Below are 20,570 nucleotides of genomic sequence, written 5' to 3' on the forward strand. Positions count from 1 at the left end.
GGACTATTCAAATATATAACTTAATCTTCTCATTTTGTTTGTCCTCTTTTATAGAGAGAGAAAGAGGGCCACAGAGCACAAGAGGGAAGGGGCGCACCAGGACCTCTAGACACTACAAACTCCAGCCGTGTGTACCACCTTGTGCAATCTGGCTTATGTGGGTTCTGAGGAATTGAACCTTGGTCCTTAGGCTTCGCAGGCAAGTGCCTTAACTGCTGAGCCATCTCTCCAGCCTTTGCTTATCTTTTTTCAAATTGACTCTGCTGCTCTTCCATAGCTTTTTTGAGGTAGGGTCTCGCTCTAGCCCAGGCTGACCTGGAATTCACTAGTCTCAGGATGGCCTTGAACTCAGTGATCCTACCTCTGCCTCCTGAGTGCTGGGATTAAAGGTGTGTGCCACCATGCTTAGCTTCATTACTTGGTCTCCCCCCCTCTCCGTTAGATTTTGCTCTAGACCAGGCTTAACCAGAATTCACTCTATAGTCTCAGGGTGGCCTTAAACTCAGCAATCCTCCTACCTCTGCCTCCCAAGTGATGGAATTAAAGGTGTGCGCCATCACACCCGACCATAATTTGATTTCCAGGGACTGCTGGCCATATCTTTATTTACCCTAACTTATTTAAACAAATTCAAATGGCTTTTTTTTTTTCAAGCAAGGTTTCAGTATGCATCCCAGGCTAGCCTTAAACTCACTGTGTATCCCAGGCTGGCCTCATTGTGGTGAGTCTCCTGTTTGAGCCTTCTGAGTGGATTTCAGAAATGTTACCACACCAGGCTGCTTAAAAAAATATTTTTAGAGCCAGGCATGGTGGCGCACGCTTTTAATCCCAACACTCGGGAGGCAGAGGTAGGAGGATCGCCATGAGTTTGAGGCTATCCTGAGAATACAGAGTGAATTCCAGGTCAGCCTGGGCTACAGTGAGATCCTATCTCGAAAAACCAAAAAAAAAAAAAAAAAAAATCTTTTTAGGGCTGGGGAGATAGCTTAGCAGTTAAGGTGCTTGTCTGCAAAGCCAAGGGACCCAGGTTTGACTACCCTGGACCCACATAAGCCAGATGCACAAGGGGGGGGGTGCATGCGTCTGGAGTTCATTTGCAGTAGCTGGAGACCCTGGTGAACCCATTCTCTCTTTACCTGCCTATTTCTGTGTCTCTCTCAAACAGATAAATAAATAAATAAAAATAAAATATTAAGAAAAAAATCTTTTTACTTTGATAAAAAATGTGGTATGAAAAACATCACTATTAACACCAGGTATATGATACCACACCTTGTAATATCAGAACGTGAGAGGCTGAAGAGAGAGGATGACCTTGTTTGAGGCCAGCCTAATCTATGTGGTGAGTTCCAGGTCAGCCAGGAGTACTCATAGGGAGACTCAAAAACCCCCAAATCAAACCAAACCAAAATAACCCCCATCACCGTAGGCAAGATCTGGGGTCATTGTGACCTTGTGAGACAGTATTTGAAGCATCTCACTACTTAACCTGTTCTACGCAGACTAACACGTTTGATTCTGAAGGATTTGGGAAGAGGCTGTGTGCAGGAGCCCCGTGGCCTCAGTGTGTACGAGGCTGTCTAGCACAGGGCCTCAGCCCTGAGGCAGCAAGCTGGGTGAGGTCCCAGGAGGCCGTAGACTCTGCTGCTGAGGCCGAGCCTGTTGCTTGGGATGCAGGCTCGGTGACAGGGTTCATTTCTTCTGTAATGGCTGAGGACGGGGTGGTGGGGAGACCGCCTTTAGCATCATCTGACTCTCATGGAGCCGCACTGCCAGGTGCGCCCACCATCTTGTCTATCTGTATCCATTCTGCAAGGGTTGCCAGCTTGTTGCAGGTGAAGGCAACTGGGTCAGGGCACACAGCATTTTCTTTGCTTTCCCAATTGCAAGGATGTAGTCTCGTGGTCACGTGAGTCAATGTAATCATGAACTGCTTGGCACTCTGGCAAATTAGAAGAGTGGCTATTGAGCCAACTATTGTCTCGGCCCTCCTGACGCCTGGGCAAGCACCAGGGAGCCTGGGCACTCAGAGTCCTGTCAGGTTCTCTGGTAGTTGGCTAACTGACATGGACGGTAAACTGTACAGGTGTGGCAATGGTGGTGGTGGTGGGGGATCAGCCCTGGGCTGTCACTGCCCTGCAAAGTTTCCTACTGCTGCCATCCTACCTCTGCCCAAGGCACTCTACCAGGGAAGCAACTGTTCTGCTCACTACTCAAAGGTGGCCAAGGAATGGCCACCTGGGACTGCCAACTAGGAAACATTTATAAAAAAATCTATTTGTGAGCAAGAGACGGATAGGGAGAAAAAGGGAAAAGAGAGGGAAGGAGGAGGAAAGAGAAAGGAGAAAGGGGAGCAATGAATTTGGATGCATCAGAGCCTCTTGCCATAGCAGATAGAACTCCAGAGGCATGTGCCACGTGGCGCATATGGCCTTATGTGGGTACTGGGGAATTGAACCTGGCTTTGCAAGCAAGTACCTTTAGCCACCGGGTCATTTTCGCAGCCCAGGAACTTTGACCTTTTCAATTGGCTGGAGTTGAGCTGGGAGCCAGTTTTGATGGATGAATGGACTGAGAGCACTTTTAGAGACAACACGGACAGAGCGACAGGGACTTGCCTGTGAGCTGTGCTGGCTGGCTCCAGCAGCGTGCCGGGTGAGTTGTTTGTTCCATGGTTCACAAGCACGAGACGGGCGGTGGGAGTCTCGGACTTGACCAACAGCTGCCCAGCCTTGTATCCCAAGAAAGCCTCTGGGCTGGGCTTTTCTACCACTTTCCTTATTTGTAAAATACCTATGTCACAAGCTTGTTAAGAAGGTCTAGATGTGCATGAAATGGCCTTGAAAGCTATAACGCATCCCACAGTCAAGGGCGTTATATAGGCTCAAGAGCCTTTAATGAGCAGGGAGGCCCCCGTGGGACATTGGAGGAAGTTATCTGGTGGTCAGTTAGCAACCAGGAGCTCTCAACCAACTTTTAAAAACAAGAGGCTTTGCTGGACATGACAGTGCACGACTCTAATCCTAGCACTTGGGAGGCAGACATGGGAGGAGGGATGTGAGCTTGAGCCCAGCCCGAGATCAGAGTGAATTCCAGATCAAGCTGGGTAAGAGACCCACCTCGGAAAAGCAGAAACGAAGCTCGGGTCTGGCAGCAGGACAGAGTGCAGGCGCTGTGTGTTACCAATGGCTGCGTCTCTCAGAGTAACGGATACAGCGGAAACTCACAGGCCAGCAGGTGTTTTATTACCTTGAAACGTGGGGATATAAGTGCAAGATCAAAATTTTGTATCTCACTTTAAAAGATGATAAACAATAACATCTGTTCAGGAAGCATTTTATTGTTGCTCCAAGTTTTAGGATATTCTCTGGAGACAGAAAGCCAAATCTTTCAGATCAACTCTCGCATAGACTTGCTCAGTTTCTGAATCTTGCTTTTTGCAGACATATCAACATACTTCTCCCCTATTCGGACAATCATTCCACCCATGATTGAAGGATCAGTCTAGGAAAGAAAACGTGAACAAGCGACATTTCACTATCTCATAGGTGGATGAAAACATGCCCCGAAACAGCTAACCATGCTGTCCAAACAGGTTAGTCTAGGAGAATGCAGGTGTGAAACTGCACAGAACCAGGTGACCATTCACACTTAAGACACAATTCCCCAGGACCCATGTAAGCCGATGCACAGGGTGGTGCATGTGTCTGAAGTTTGTTTACAGCAGTTGGAGGCCCTAGCATGCCCAGTCTTTCTATCTGCTTCTTTCTCTCTCTCAAATAAATAAATTATTAGAAAAAACAAGACGCAGACTCAGCTTTCACTGACACTTTCTACAGTACTAAAGTTTCAACCCAAGGAAGCATACTACATATGATTACTAAATAATAACCGTTACGTAACAATTAAGAACTTACCTTAACCTCCAATTTCAGTATTTGGCCTTGGCTCAGGAAGCTCTTCAGGACTGTTTTTAACTCGGAAAGAACAGCATCCTCTAAAGGCTGAAGAAGAATCCGGCAGCCATTACATCCATAGGGTCAACAGTGGCACATAAGTTATGGGGTATCAGCTGCCCTCTGACTGGATATGAGACCCACTCAGTGGGAGGAAATTCATGCCTAGCACTGAGAACTGAGAACTCAAAAGCCTATGACTTGGAAGGCCATGTACCCGACATGGTAGCTTCCCCTGCTCTTTGGCTAAAAGGAAATATGATGCCCATCAAAAAAACCTTCTAAAAAACACACACCTTTAATCCCAGTACTCAGGAGGCAGAGGTAGGAGGACTGCTGTGAGTTTGAGGGTATCCTGAGACTGCATAGTGAATGCCAGTGAGACCTCAAACCGCCCCCCCCCCCCAAAAAAAAACCTCAGTGTGTATGTTTAAGTCCTTTGATTAATGCTGTTCTCACTCTTAGTTGGTGAACCTTTTGTTTACAGATTGTGGCAAATACTGGGGAAGACTCATCACAACGACAAAAGAAAGCTCAGGGTCAGCACTAGATGCCGCCTCTCTATTACACCCACCAGGGCTCAGGAAGTGCAGAGGGAGGGATGGAAAGAGGGAAGGATGGAAAGAAGGAGTGCTGTTCTCACTGCTAGCCAGAGAGCCACTGCTATAAAGACGGTGGCAGACACTGAGCAAGTTCAAAATTCAGCAAAGTAGAAAGAAGAGGCTGCTAAGGTTCAGGGAACATTGTGGAAAAGGTGATGTAGGAGTACTTTGAGGTGCTATACCCCTGACATAAGCTAACTGGGGTATTCATGACCCCACAGTAGTTGCCAGTATGACACACAGATCAGCACAGTTCTGAGCCCATCAGCATTTTGACATGGAGGACAGCAGAGTGCAAAAGGAATGAGACAACAAAACGAAGAAGGACTACTTTGAAAAAGGAGCGTCCTCAGGGAAGGGGGGAGAGAGGAAACACAGAGTTAAAAGATGGGAGCATGATCAAATTGCTGTATGTTCATATATAAGTTCTCAAAAAAAAAAAAAAAAAAAAAGCCACTTGAACTTCCACAGTTAAAATGAAAGGGAAAAACGACAACAGGCGGCACCGAGACAGATCTTGTGACTCCTGTCTGAAGTACTGGAGGAGCAGGGAGTGGCCGCGCCCTGACACGCCTCAGTGTTGGTGGTTCAGCACAGGGCCGGCTGTACAAGAGCCCCTAGAAAGCCACTGACACTGTGCTCATGAACTCATCTACAAGAGTCACGCGCTGCACAGGCACCATATGCCACTGTGCTTATGCCCCAGACCGTATCCTGTACTGGTAGAACTATATTATGAATAAAATAACATTTAAGGTAACAGCAAAATTGCTTCTAGAAAGTTATACAGTGTCATTTAAGGAACACGGACTTCTGAGAAGTTCATGGTCAAATCCTGATCCCATCCTGCGTGACTTTTGGCAAGCTACTTAATTACCTGGCTGTTCAGTTTCCTGGTCTACAAGATAAGGACAACTGCACTTTAATCTCAAAACATCGTCTGCTAGCTGCAGACAAAGTACCCAGCATGTGGTAGAGTTCAATCCTGGTGGCTAGTTATTACAGCTCTAGCAGATCAATGGGCCCAGTCACTCTATCCCTTTCTCATTCCAACAGATGGAACATTAGGTAGTTTAGTTTTCTATGTAGTATGACATTAAAAAATAATTTTAAGGATTGGGGAGATCGCTTAGTGAATAAGTGCTCATCACACAGGCAATGTGCAATAGTAAACAGATCTCTGCTTAGTCTATCTAGGCCACTTGATACACTGTGGGAGACTGTCTCAAAGTGGCCGGGCATGGTAGCACACGCCTTTACTCCCAGCACTCGGGAGGCAGAGGTAGGAGGATCACTGTGAGTTCGAGGCCACCCTGAGACTACATAGTGAATTCCAGGTCAGCCTGGAATAGAGTGAGACCCTACCTCAGGAAACCAAAAAAAGAAAAAAAAAAAAAAGTAAAGTAGATGGGCGGGAGAGATGGCTGAGTAGTTAAGGAGCTTGCTTGCGAAGCCTAAGGACCCATACTCAACTCTCCAAATCCCACGTAAGCCAGATGCACAAGATGACGCAGGTGTGCACACACCTGGAGCTCGAGTGCAGTGGCTGGATGTCCTGGCTTGTCAATTCATTCTCTCTCTCATTAAAAATAAAAAGGCCAGTCTGTTGGGCTTGAGTCAAAAAGAAAGAAAGAAAGAAAGACAGATAGACAGACTGACAGAAAGAAAAGGAGAAGAGAACAGAAAAGAAAAGAGGAGAGCGATTGAGTAAGACACCACTGTTGACTTCTGGACCCCACAGGCATGGGCACACATGTGCATCCACACACCTACCAGCTGACAACTGTGCACAAGTGCTGTGTGTCATCAATGAATTAATCTCTAAGAATGATGGAACATACACGTAACACACTTTCACATCCTTTCAATGTAACCCAGACCACAGTCCCTATGAACAGTCACTGGTACAGCTGCACTAGTAGGGTGCACACCGGTCCTTCCAAAGTGGAGGTTCACAGCCCCTTATAAAACAAAACACAAACCTCCCCAGGGAAGAGTCGCCTCTGCCAGTTTTTTGACTGAGTACTCTGACGAGGCAGATACGCAGCAACAGCCCACTACTTACGGACGCGGTGGTAACCATGCAGGGCACTTCTCCACGGTGGACACTCATTATCGTGGAAAAGGCTGAGATGATTCCCTGGGCACTGTTTAAACGACCATTTTCAGCAAGTAAACCTGGAAAAGTGACATGAAATTCACTTAATCGCACCCAAAGCCAATTTCAATTTGTAGTCTTAAGCACCATATCCAATGTCTTTTAAGAATACAAAAGAAGACATAATTTATTTCTTAAGCTGCCTTGTGTGGTAGAGGAGGGGTTCTGAACCACACACACCTGTCACAGATTTCTTACACTTTCCCTGGAATCTGATTTTCTCATTTACATCAGACATTCTAATGCTTTCCCCACATTGGCAAACTGTCTACATTCAAAGACGATGACATGAATATACTTTGAAACTTACATTCTGACTTGGTCACAAATGCATGGAAAAGCAATCCAAATGTTCTAACAGACACCACCACATCCAAGGCCCAGCCACCACTTCTTTTGGTGTGAAACTCACTGGTATCCTCTGCAGGCTGAAACTTCCTCCTACACAACTGGACATTCTTACATCTTAGTAGCCTTACATGTGCTCCTCAGACTTCACTGTCGAATCACATCACCTGGGAAGCTGGGGAGGATGTGGATCTGGACTCAACAGGTTGAGATATTCCCAACAGGCCGGGGATGATGCTGATGTCTCTGGACCATGGAGCACTTTTCTGCTGACCATGTTTTCATTTTTGTTTTCCTTCAAGGTAGGGTCTCACTCTAGCCCAGGCTGACCTCAAATTCACTATGTATTCTCATGGTGGCCTCCAACTTACAGTGATCCTCCTACCTCTACCTCTTGAGTTATGGGACTAAGAGCATGTACCACCATGTCTGGCTCTGGTAGCCATGCTTTAAGAAAAGTTGTATGAAAAAGTTCCAATACTTACCCAACAGGTTGGTTGTCAAGGGGGAGAACCTTTCTTTTGCTGTGATGTCCTTCAGGTTTTTTGTTTTAATGGAACGCTTAACGAAGGGGTCCAGAATGGCAACAGCCAACTTGGGTTCCTTCAGGAGTTGCTGAAAGTATCAAAGAACAATTCTTTAGAGCATGTATGATCCCAGCTGCTGCACACACTTCTGATACGTTTACTTAAAACTGTATAACTTGTCATATGCATCTCAATTAGGGTTTTGCAATCTATGCTACTCCATTGAATTTTGGTTTTACAGAATGCTTATCAATAGCGATCTGTATCTGACACACACACACACTTTCTTATGAATTCAGTCATCTCTTCAGCCCTTCACTGGATTTCCTAGTTGCTCTTCTAGAAGTATGTCTGTACTCAAGAAGGAAGAGGACATTCTAGCATGTAGACTCTTGAGAGAGATTTTCTTTTCTGCTGCAGGTTTTAAGAACAGCTTGTAAAAACAGGCTGGTTGTATAGGAAAATACTTATAGTCTCTGCTAATTATAATACTTGACCATAAACAGTATGGTAAGGCTAGTTTTCCTCACAATGCTGTCCTACAGAGCACAACAGGCCTCTGTGCCATTCCCTGGAAGGGTCCCTCTGTCCTGGTGACACTCGTTCTGCCCTTCCTTTTAAGAGTTGCCGAGGACCAATATAACTTGTCAGGTCTGAGAGAGTGGGGGGAAAAAACCCACGAGTGGAACAAATACAGGAGTCCACTGTGCCCTTGTTAAATCACAAAGTATCAACTCAGCGACAACATACAGCTTCTAGCACCTTGCTGTCCTTCGGCATCAGGACTGAGTTCCAAGGAACCCAACACCACTCTTTCCAGCAGATGGCCTTTCATTTTCCCAGTGCCGCCTGCCTTCAACAACTGTGTCAGCACTTCCTGGAAGACCCTCGTCAGAATTCTGTCACAGAGAATAAGATTCCTACTTGAGGCAGTGACTTAATCACTGACCTCTCTCTCCAGCTTGTTGAGTTGGCATTGTATGGAAATTAACAGCCATATTAGTCTAGAAATGTTAAACTTAATCACCTCCTCCCCATTTATACAAGGATAATGTACTGTATTAAATATTTAAGGTCTTATCTATATTATATAAACTAATCATGTGCTTTAAAAAATTAATTTATTAGAAAAAACTATTTATTTATTTGAAGGGGGGAGAGAGAGAGAAAGAGAGAGAATCTAGGTTCTTAGGCTTTGTAGGCAAGGGCCTTAACCACTAAGCCATTTCTCCAGCCCAGGCATAACTTTTTTCAAGGTGGCCTTTTAATCTCTTCTTAAATTACATCTTTATAATTATTTAGTTTTTTTGAGGGAGGGTCTTGCTCTAGCCTAGGCTGACCTGGAATTTACTATGTAGTCTCTGGCTGGCTCCAAACTCACAGCAATTCTCCTATCTCTGCCTCCTGAGTCCTGGGATTAAAGACGTGCCCCACCATGTCCAGCTTATTTTGCTTTTATCCTTCTATATCTTTTCTTAACTAGAAATCCTGGGTTCCCAATGTTGGTATGTGTCTGCTTGTTTCTATTACACAATAGCAGGATAATAATACACAGCATTATTACATTTAACATGTTTACAACAAACAGTATTTTTTGTTGTTACTTCTGGACTTTAAAAAAATTATTTTTATTTATTTATTACAGACGGGGGGGGGGGGGGAGAGAGAGCGCAAGAACGGGCATGCTAGGGCTTCCAGCCACTGCAAACGAACTCCAGATGTGTGTGTCACCATGTGCATCTGGCTTACATGTGACTTTGAGAATTGAACCTGGGTCCTTAGGCTTCATAGGCAAATGCCTTAACCACTAAGCCACCTCTCCAGCCCTGAACAGTTCTTTATATGACATAATGAAGCTGTACCTTATTATGAATACATAGTAAAATGACTGAAGGCAGTGACTTACAAACAGGAACATGCAATGAACAGGAAAGCTACTTACGCCTACTCTCACCAGCTCCTTTTCTACTTGATCCAGCTTATTCTGTTTGGACGCAGCAGAATAAAGAGCAGTGGCATAGCGACCTTCGACACCATATATCTGAACAGGGGGCTTGAAAGAAAAAGGGTGGGGTAAGGAGGAAGGAAAAAGAAGACAATGTGATCATGTCAACAACAGAATGCAATACTGACAATTAAAGAACACATCTACAATGTGAAACCGTTTCAATGTGCCATCAAAGATCAGTCCTAGACAGCAAGTCTCAAACAAACAAGGGTCAGTTCCTTGGCTAGGCCCTTCTGAATGCGAGCAGCTAATTCCTCACTTGTAAAATAAGGGGCAGAAAAACTGTCCAGAGTATCTTCCATCTTCCTGTAATTCAATTATTTATGATAAGCTTGTGTTTTCCTTGAACTCAATAACAATTCACTTCCAAGTAGGAGAGGTTTCAAATGCTGCTGGAAGGGGGTTTTGACGGTATTAGAACCAGGAAAATAGGCACTTATGAAACCTGCAAGCATATCCTTTTACATAGAGAGATTTGGCATTCCGATCCTTCCTTTATGCTACTTTCCCATGAAGGTGATAAGTGGACTGGGATGGCTGGTAGATAGAGAACGACAGACAGCTTGGTACATCTCTTGACCTGTGAGCTAAGAGTGTTGAAGTGATTCTGTCATAATTAGGAATTAATCCATGAAAACGCTGTCAAACTTGGTACCATTTTGTCTTCACCAGGGGTCAATTAGACAATGTCTGATTCTGAAAAGAAAGGGGCTGGTAGGCCTTTGAAATGATGAGAGTGAGCTGGGCATGGTGGTGCACGCCTTTAATCCCAGCACTTGGGAGGCAGAGGTAGGAGGATTGCCCTGAGTTCGAAGTCAGTCTGAAATGACATAGTGAATTCCAGATCAGCCTGGAGTGAGACTCTACCTCAGGGAAAAAAAAAGAAATGATAAGAGTGCTGGAGTCTAGGGCCAGTACTAATTTTGTTTGAATCAAAGGTGTGAAGTACATGGGATGGAGAAATGGCTTAATGGTTAAGGCACTTGCCTGCAAAGCCTAAGGAACCAGGTTCGATTCTCCAGATCCCATGTAAACCAGATGCACATAGTAGTGCATGCATATGGAGTTTGTTTGCAGTGGCTCAAGGCCCTAGTGTGCCCATTCTTCCTGTTTCTCTCTCTCCCTGTCTCAAATAAAAATAAATACATAAAAATTTAAAAAAAGGCGTGAAGTACAAATATTCCCTATTAGCTAAGGGAAGATAAGATACAATGTGGAGTTACAACTGGATTGCAATAGAAAATGAAATATTTTCATTTCAATATCAATTCATGTAATAACTTCCTGTGAGAATTTGGGCATATCACTTTCTTTTATTGGCAATGCTTTTTTCCATTAAAAAAAATGCTATTTTGCCTATTTTGGAGGGTTACTAGTAAAAATGCTTTTTTACAAAAGCTTTGGGGGCTGGGGGGATGGCTTTGTGGTTAAGGCATTTGCCTGCAAAGCCAAAGCCCAGGTTCAACTCCCTAGGACCCATGTTACCCAGATGCACAAGGGGGCACATGCATGTGGAGTTCGTTTGCAGTGGCTGGAGGCCCTGGTATGCCCATTCTCTCTCTCTCCCTCTTTTTCTGTCAAATAAATAAATAAATAAAAAAAATATTTTAAAAAGGCCTTGGGCTGAAGATAGCTTAGCAGTTTAAAGTGCTGGCCTACAAAGCCAAAGGACTTGGGTTCAATTCCTCAGGACCCACATAAGCCAGTTGCACAAAGTGGCGCACAGTTCAACAGCAGAGGCTGGAGGCCCTACCGTGCCTCCTCTCTCTCTACCTGTTGCTTTATCTCTCACTCAAATAAATATTTTTTTTTAAGTTCTTGTTTGAAGGTTATACATGAACCTACCGCACAACAAGTATTCAATACCATTTCTCTCCCTGCCTCAGGCACACATACATTTTAGGAATTACATATCTTACACTGGTTTACTTAGTAACTAAGTTCGAGTCTCCCTTTTACGTGCTTTACAATGACAGAAGAATACAAATGCACATACCCTCACCAGCTTGGCAGCGGGCCTGACCACAGAAGTACTGAAGCTCCGTACCTTCAAAATGCAGGAAATAAAACATTGAGATTATTGAAGGATGTCTGCATTTAACTCGGTAATAAAAACTTTAAAAAGTGGCTTTAAATGATTAGTTTCCTATGCTCCTTTTTATTACCACACAAGTTATCTGAATGTGAGCTACAGATAAATTTACCGACTGAGAATCATCCCCAAGTTGTTTGGGAAAATTGCCTTGCCACTCACTACCTTTTAGTTTGACAAGGATGGGAGATGAGGCTAGTACACAGGGAAAAAGAGATAAAAAATACTAACTTTCAAAGCACACACGTTTGAAAGACAATTTACTCAAGTTGTGACATTTATATTACCTCGTCTCAGAGAAGAATTCCAATTAAACGGGTAATTTGCAGTTTTGATATGTAACATGTACTTTCTTAGAAAAATCTTGATGAGCTCTAAAACCAAAGATTCATTCTCTTGAGTAACCCAGCCCACAGGGTTTGATGCGGCAACAGGCTAAATTCTTAGAGATGGTATCTTCCCTATCAAGGGAGAGCTGTAATCCGCATTTTACAAAGTACCTGAAAGGGCACAGGTCACTTTCACATACTTCCAGCTCTGGAATGTCCTGGGTCAGGACTGGCTATGAGGATTGAAAGACAATGTTCTTTGGGGGGTAAAAAATGATGTAAACTAAGCCGGGTGTGGTTAATCCCAGCACTTGGGAGGCAGAGGTAGGAGGATCACCATGAGTTCGAGGACAGCCTGAGACTACAGAGTGAATTCCAGGTCAGCCTGAGCTAGAGACACTACCTTGAAAAACAAACAAACAAACAAACAAAAAAACCAAACAAAAATAATGTAAACTGGAAAACCCGCTGGTGGATGTCAGAGCTGTGCACTGTAATTTCAACCCGACCATGTACTGGCTGAGCAGCCGAAGACGAGACATGTAAGCTTTCATTTTATTTTATTTTTCCCAAACACATGGAATGTGCCCTAGGTGTCCTGAATATTCCTGGCAGAGCAGTAGTTCCCCCTGACAGGTTTATCACCGTGGCCTCTCGCCGCAGCGCTCCGGGGACGTCAAGGTCAAGCACGCGCCGCCCCGCGCCCACTCCCCAGGCTCGCGCTCGGGAGCCGGAACCGCGGGGGTCGCTCTACGATCCCCCCACTTTTCCGGCCCCACGACCCTGACCGGCGGCCAGTTTCCCTCGGCCGTGGCCTCACTCCTTGGCGCTCGGAGTCTGATCCACGATCAACCCCGGAGAGATCCTCCCGCGAACTTCTTTCTCTCACCTGCCGGGACAGACCGGTCACTGCTGAGGCGGCCATCTTCTTCCCGGGCGGCTGTAGGTCAAACCGCACTGGGAGGAAGAGGGCGCGCCAGGGCGCATGCGCGCCGGGGTGACCGCGAGGCTCTCTGGGAAATCAAGGTGCGTGCAAGTCATCACAGCGCATGCGTGGTAGCCTGTTGCTTGCTGGGAATTGTAGTTCAGTAAAGTGGAGGTCGGGGCTGGACTTCAGATATTTGGGGTTGGAGCCAGCGGCTCGCCGTGCATCTGAAGATGAGCGGCCCTTTGTAGAATGTATCTGCGGTTTAAAATTGTATTATATTTAGAGCTGGGCGTGGTGGCGCACGCCTTTAATCCCAGCACTTGGGAGGCAGAGGTAGGAGGATCGCCATGAGTTCGAGGCCACCCTGAGACGACATAGTGAATTCCAGGTCAGCCTGAGCTAGACCTTGCCTCAAAAAAATATTAAAAAATTGTATTATATTTAGGTAAACCCAGTGGTTCTTATGGCTTTCACGTTCATCATTAACATCTGTTGGTCTTGCCCTTAACCTGCCTCTCATGCTGGGTGTAAACAAACAACAACAAACAACAAAAACTACAAATGACCCTTGCAATTCCGGAAGCAATAACCACTCCCGCTTATCTGGGCTGCAATGGTTCTTTCACATCCTTCTTTTCCAGTGTCACAGGAGCAGAGAGACTGGTTAGATTTTGAGGGTGTGTGGGATTCTGGTGCCCCAATGTTTAGCTATGGGTGGGGTTGAGTCGGAACTGATATAGACATGTAAGCAACTATGACATCAGGACTTAGAAATCAACCCTAGCCTCGGCCAACTTCTCTGCACTTATAAAAAAGAACCCATCTTCAGCCAGGTGTGGTGGCGCACGCCTTTAATCCCAGCACGCTGGAGGCAGAGGTAGGAGGATCACTGTGAGTTCAAGGCCACCCTGAGACTACATAGTGAATTCCAGGTCACCTGGGTTAGAAAAAACAAAACGAAACAAAACCAAAAGACCCCATCTTCAACCCATGCTCTAATTTTCTCTTCCATAAGAGAATAGAACTCAGTGTTTCTGAGTGTTAACAATAGGGTTGGTTCTGTGAAATGTTTTCTGCTCTGACATAGTGTAGCAATCAGATTAGTTCATTACGTCACTCTCTTTTTAAGGTATGAATTTTCATCATTATGGTCTTTTAGTGGATACAATAGAAGGAATATATTGCCCTCTTTTCTGCCACGCAGAGGCAACTGTTATCAATACTGTAGCTCATTGTTGTCCAGAATATTTTTAGGCTGCAGAGACTGCCCAGGCTTGAAGTTCAGTGGTCTGTGGGTTTGACTTAATTACATAAGTTCTCTGTACTTCTTACCTATAAAATGGGTACCTGTCTTAAAGTTTGTTATGGAAAACACAGTAATTAATAAATACAGGAAGTACATAAGACAATTGACCCTCTTATACTTAATATTATTTGTTTTGTTTTTGTGTTTATTACATATGCAGATTCACAATCTGCTGTAAGGAACAAACTCCAGACTTACGCACTGCCTTGTGCATCTGGCTTTACATGGGTACTGGCGAATCAACTCAGATCCTTAGGCTTTGCAGGCAAGTGCCTTCACTGCTGAGTTATCTCTCCAGCCTGGATTGTGAATACTCTTATAAACAATTTTCCAAACTAAAAGTTGTTCATAAATATTATTTCAATGGCTGTAAAAAAGTTCATCAAATGGATATTTCTTTTCATCATTCTATGATTTTTAAAACATAGTTTATTTATGTATTTATTTATTTGCATGCAGAAAGAGACAGAGAGTGAGAGAGAGAAGAAGAAAAAGAATGAGAATGGGTGTGGTAGGGTCTCTAGTCACTGCAAGTGAACTCCAGACACATGCACCGTTTTGTGCATCTGGCTTTACATGGGTATTGGTGAAATCAAACCCAGGTCCTTAGGCTTTGCAGGCAAGTGCCTTAAGCACTGAGCCATCTCTCCAGCCCCATTCTATGATTTTTAAACATAATAGTTCCTAATCTATAGTTTCATTTGCATTTGAGTCTCAGGATGGCTCGCAGGCCAGATATTCTTTTGTTTTATGGGTGGTGAAACTGCATGGGTCTTGGGTAGAGCTCATCTAGGAAATGATAGCCAGGACCTCACATTTAAGCACCTTTGCCCAGGTCTTGTGTCTTCCTACCACCTTGTTTGGATGAATGAGTGAACACATTAGAAGGATTGTTTCTTGGCATGGGACTTTGATGCTAATGTGTCTTAGTGACATGAACAAAGGGAGAAATAGTGAGGCCCTGAAGTCTGATGCCTTAATAGACAAACCTCCATGCTGTCTGCTCTTGGATTCTTCGAGCTCAGTGGACTCTCAGAGCAGGCAAATCAGTGCAATGCAGGCCAGGACCTCACATATAGACGGTCATCAGGAAGGGACTGGAAGGTTACCGCACTCCCTTCTACACAAACACAGAGAGTTGGAAAGGAAGACAGAGTTGTGTCCCATAGATGAAGGGAAGAGACTTAATACTCTGATGTTACAGCACTTTTCTTCTGCACAAATTCAGATTACTTAAAAAAAAAAAAAAAAAAGATAGACTTGCTCAAGGTCAAAGGACAGAATTACAGTGGGAACAAACCCCAAGCATCCTATCTTATCTGTTTTGTGTTACAATGACCTCCGCCGGGCTCCTTCCCGATCAGATAGGTAGGCAGTGCCGAGGGAAGGACCAGGCCTGCTGGTTCCTCCCTAGGGGTTGAGAGGATGTTGAGCATTCTACGACCCTGACCTCTCCTGGCCACCGGAGAAAAACCACACTGAGTTGGGAGTCTTTTCGGTGCAGGAACTTGCAGAAAAAACTGTATTACTCAGAGCAGTTGCCTATATCATGTTGGGGACGAAGGCGGGGATTTTAGGATGGGGGAAGAGGTAAGGGCCAATAGTAAACTTTAACTGTTGACATGGTAATTACAATTGCCACGCGGAGGTGGCAGGCCAGAAGCCATTAGGCGTCTTGTTGAGTCCTAGCTGGCCAGAGACAGGTCGCCAAACTTTAGCTAGGCTCAGGAAGTTCCACTAAACCTCATGCCTGGGCCTTTCAGAGCCCAACAGACCTCCTTTTAAAAATATTTTTATTGGGCTGGAGAGATGGCTTAGCGGTTAAGCGCTTGCCTGTGAAGCCTAAGAACCCTGGTTCGAGGCTCGGTTCCCCAGGTCCCACGTTAGCCAGATGCACAAGGGGGCGCACGCGTCTGGAGTTCGTTTGCAGAGGCTGGAAGCCCTGGCGCGCCCATTCTCTCTCTCTCCCTCTATCTGTCTTTCTCTCTGTGTCTGACGCTCTCAAATAAATAAATAAATAAATAAAATAAAGGCGTGAGCCCATCAGCCTTAACACTTTAAAAAAAAATAAAATAAAATAAAAAAAATAAAAAAATAAATAAAAATATTTTTATTTATTTGAGAAAGAGAGAGAGAGAGTGAGTGAGAGAGAGAGAGAGAGAGAGAGAGAGAGAGGGAGGGAGGGAGGGAGAGAGAAAGAAAGAAAATGAGTATGAAACATACCAGGACCTCCTGCTACTGCAAACAAACTCCAGACACATCATGCAACACTTTCTGCATCTGGTTTTACATGGGCAGTGGGGAATTGAACTCAGCTTATCAGGCTTTATAAGCAAGTGTCTTTAACTGTTGAGTCACATCTCTCCAGCCTAATGACCTTCTTCTACAAAGGCAGCACATACCATCATAGAGAGCAACAGCGCGCCATCATGTGACCGTCAACTGCAAGTGTTTTTAAAAATGAAATGACCTGGGCTGGGGAGATGGCATAGTGGTCAAGGCACTTGCCTGCAAAGCCAAAGAACCTAGGCTCGATTCTCCAGGACCCATGTAATTCAGATGCACAAGGTGGCACATGCGTCTGGAGTTCATTTGCAGCAGCTGGAGGCCTTAGCACGCCCATTCTCTATCTGCCTTTCTCTCTCTCTCTCAAATAAAAAAAAAAAATTAAAAATGAAATGATTTCTTTAATCCAGGAAAAATCTTTCTCAAATTATACTTGTCAGAAACCTGGACAAAGGTTGACGTGCCGTTCTTTATCATATTTACTTTAAAAGAGTAAAGAACTAGAAATGTGTCCAAACATAAGAGACTGGCTCTGTAAATGGCATGTAATGGAATTATTAAAACGAGGCCTTTAAACTGGGCATGGTGGCACACATCTGTAATCCCAGCACTCAGGAGGCAGAGGCAGGAGGATTGTTGAAAGTTCAAAGTCAACTCTTTTCTACATATCCAGTTTCAGGCCAGCCAGGGCAACACAGTAAGACCCTGTCTCCAAAGAACTCATTCACTCACTCACTAAGTAACCAACTACTAATTAAAATGAGATTTCCAGAAAGTATTTCATGGTACAAGTTAAAAATTTATAAACCACATTCTGCATTTTTTGACAGTGAGCACTCATCAGAAAAAAAAAGATGATATGGTCTTGTCACATGTTAATTACCATGTCCCTTAAGGGACAGATGCATCTGCTCCTCTTTCTTTTTCTCATCACTTTCACTTGGTTGGTTGCAGCAAGGATGGAGGAATTGTACCAGGGGATCTACAAGGCTCCTTCCAGAGACTGGCTTCTGCCAAGATTCCACAGCCAGCAAATTTGTATTGGGTGCTGCAGAACCCAAAGCAAGGACGGGATGGATTTTGGGAAAAGTTACAGTAAAGTAGGTTTTCTCTGCTCAGCTTTTTACTCTGAAAGGACCTGGAAAGTGTTTGCAGCATTCATTTTTCTTAAAGGCAATTCTGCTTCACTCGCCTTTATTTTGTTCCTTTCTAAGTTTCAGAACTGTATACGAGCCCTTCATTACAGACCAGAACCACTTACTATCTGGGGGCACAGACTATTAACCCTTACTTACAGCAGTTCCTGTACAGATAACGTTATCTTTCCGTTTAAACCTCCAGTATGGGAAAATGACCTTGATAGCTTTTTGCATCAGCCTTGCAATTTGCAGAGGTCACTGACTGGGAGCTGATCAGTCGTGGAACACCGGGATCATAGCCATATTAATTTCAACTATTTTAATTAAAAAAAAAACCTTCATTATACTTGTTTAAGAGAGAGAGAGAGCGAGAATGGGCAAACCAAGGCCTTCAACTGCTGCATGCACCACCATGTGCATCTATCTGGTTTATGTGGAACCTCGGGAATAGAACCTGGGTCCTTATGCTCCGCAGGCAAGCTCCTTAACCGCTAAGCCATGCTCTCTAGCCCAAACAGAACATTTCTTAGAGGGCTCAGTGCTTTGCATTTGGAGAAAAACTAGATTAAGGAGGGAGTCTGCAGCACAAACTGGAAGGACACAGGAGAAGCCCGAGACGCACAGCCTTGTGGCCACCCTCGGGCACAGGCCTGTTCCCTCCAGTTCCCTTGGATTGCGCCCACCTCGAAGCGGCCACCTGCTCAGCTCTCAAGGTCACCGCGAGGAGCAAGATGATAGCGACACGAGGGGGCGCCATCTGCCCGCGTTGGGAACCGGCCTCTGACGTTCGGAACCGACTTCTAGAGCTTTCGGCGTGCCAAGCCGCAGTGGGAGGAGGCTCGTTTTTTTTTTTTTTTTTTTTTTTTTTTGCAAGCGAGCTGCTGATAAGTCCGCGCAGCGCGAGAAAACCCCAAGCAAGAGGGTTGCGCGGAGACAGGCTGTAACCCGGGTAGCTACAGGTCGTTGTTCCGGCTCTCCCCAGCCACAGAAACTCCTAGAAGCCACCCTCTCTCATGCCCATCCCACTGCCCTCCCCGCAAAAACAACTGCAGATTTTTGTTTCTTTGGGTCCACAAAAAAAAAAAAAAAAAAAAAAAAAAAAAGATGCAAACAGCCCAGGGCAGTTTAGGGAAAAGTTCTGCGTTTGGAAGGTGTCCTGTCGTGGTAGCTGCCAGTGCCAGAAGGGGCGCACAGGTGATAGATGGCAGAGCAGCGCCTTCTGCCGCTGCCGGTTTTGAATCAACACGGGATCGCGCCCGGAGATCCGGCGGCTCCAGTGAACCGCAGCCCTGCGGTACCTTTCCCACGGGCTGAGCCGCTCTGGGTGGTTTGCGATTGTCTTTCTGGTGGCCCCGTGCTGGGACGTGAGGTCCCAGGGACGCTTGTCACGGGGCCCTGGCCATTACGCAGCTGTGGCCTCAGGCGCTGTCCCTGATCAGCTGTGTGCCTGAAGCTACAAACCTAATTTCTGTATCTCAGCTCCTTCCCGTGGGAAGGGGAGGTCCAACGGAGGTGCACTGGCGTGTCGCAGCCTGCAAAGCACGTCGCGCTGTGGCTACAAGGGGACAAGGCGACAAGGGGAGGGCAGGCACCCCCGCCGACCCCCCACCCACCCCGTCCCCTCTGCGCATCGCCCACCCTCTCCCTGCAGCCTGGCTGGAGAGGTGATGGGAGCCCAATCGTGGACCCTGCGCCACTGTGCGGTGATCATGCATCGTTTCATCTCTTCCCTGGGTGCTGGCTCAGAAAGTACCAGAGAAAGTCACGTCTTCTGAAAGCCCGGGAACAGTTCCTGTATTGATGCCAGTCCCATTCTGGAAGATTCTGTGTGTGTGGGGGGTATGGAGGGGGGTACGGGGGGGGGGGGCGGGGAAGGTGGTTCAGACAGAAGTGGGTGTAGCTAGCTGAGCATTTCCACGGGAACGTGGACTAGGTTTCGGAACAGCCAGCAGCCAGGGATCTGTTGTAAACAAGCAAGCACGTTGACTTAGAGAGAAGGAAGGAGAAAGACGGGGGGGGGGGGGGGGGGGGGGGGGAGAAACAAGCAGTGTTTATGTTCGGTAAACAAACCGTGAGAACTGCTGAGACCGTGTAGGAGGTGAGTGTGAAGAAGGCAATTACATACTTTTTCATTAGCTGTGGGAAAAGTGAAAGTAAATGGCAGAGCAAAGAATATAGTCAGGGCTGGAGGGATGGCTTAGCCGTTAAGGCGCTTGCCTGCAAAGCCAAAGGACCCAGGTTCGATTCCCCAGGACCCACGTAAGCTAGATGCACAAAAGGGCGCATGCGTCTGGAGTTCGTTTGCAGCGGCTGGAGGCCCTGGTGCACCCATTCCCATTCTCTCTCTGTGTCTCTTTCTCCCAAATGTCAAAGAGAAAAGTGTATTTAGATGGAGAGAGCTCAGCGAGCATGGGGGTCACTGCTGACCCCACAGAGAGTAGCCTGACCTTGCAGATGGCACTGTGACCAGCAAGTGGGAAGAATTCCCATCCTTTGTATTCTGCTGGGCACCTCCTGGTGGGACACAGGGCCACTGGCCTCTTTCTGTGAGTTTTTAAATTTGAGGACAGAATTGCAAGGCTGGGGAAAGCATAGTCTACTTTGAGGTTTTTTAAAAAAAATTTATTGACATGACAGCGACAGAGAGAGAAGGAGGCAGAGATAGAGATAGAGAGAGAGACAGACAGACAGAGACAGAAAGAGAGAGAGAGAGAATGGGCGCACCAGGGCCCCCAGCCACTGCAAACGACCTCCAGATGCATGCGCCCCCTTGTGCATCTGGCTAACATGGGTCCTGGGGAATCGAGCCTCGAACTGGGGTCCTTAGGCTTCACAGGCAAGCGCTTAACCACTAAGCCATCTCTCCAGCCCATACTTTGAGTTTGTAAAGA

At 45.8% G+C, this 20,570-nt stretch overlaps 1 protein-coding gene across 1 annotated transcript; it reads right to left on the minus strand.

Annotated features, from left to right (window-relative positions):
- Positions 1 to 3,320: 3,320 nt before the first annotated feature.
- Positions 3,321 to 13,018, minus strand: Atp5po (ATP synthase peripheral stalk subunit OSCP). The gene is made up of 7 exons (XM_004654459.2): positions 12,910 to 13,018; positions 11,596 to 11,646; positions 9,534 to 9,644; positions 7,550 to 7,679; positions 6,624 to 6,736; positions 3,918 to 4,004; positions 3,321 to 3,504 (listed from the first exon to the last, which is right to left on the minus strand). The coding sequence occupies exons 1-7, from the start codon at positions 12,943 to 12,945 to the stop codon at positions 3,391 to 3,393; spliced, it is 642 nt and encodes a 213-aa protein (XP_004654516.1). The 5' UTR covers positions 12,946 to 13,018; the 3' UTR covers positions 3,321 to 3,390.
- Between the last annotated feature and the right edge of the window lie 7,552 nt (positions 13,019 to 20,570).

This window comes from Jaculus jaculus, chromosome 5, assembly GCF_020740685.1.
Source record: "Jaculus jaculus isolate mJacJac1 chromosome 5, mJacJac1.mat.Y.cur, whole genome shotgun sequence".
NCBI classification, from domain to species: Eukaryota; Metazoa; Chordata; class Mammalia; order Rodentia; family Dipodidae; genus Jaculus; species Jaculus jaculus.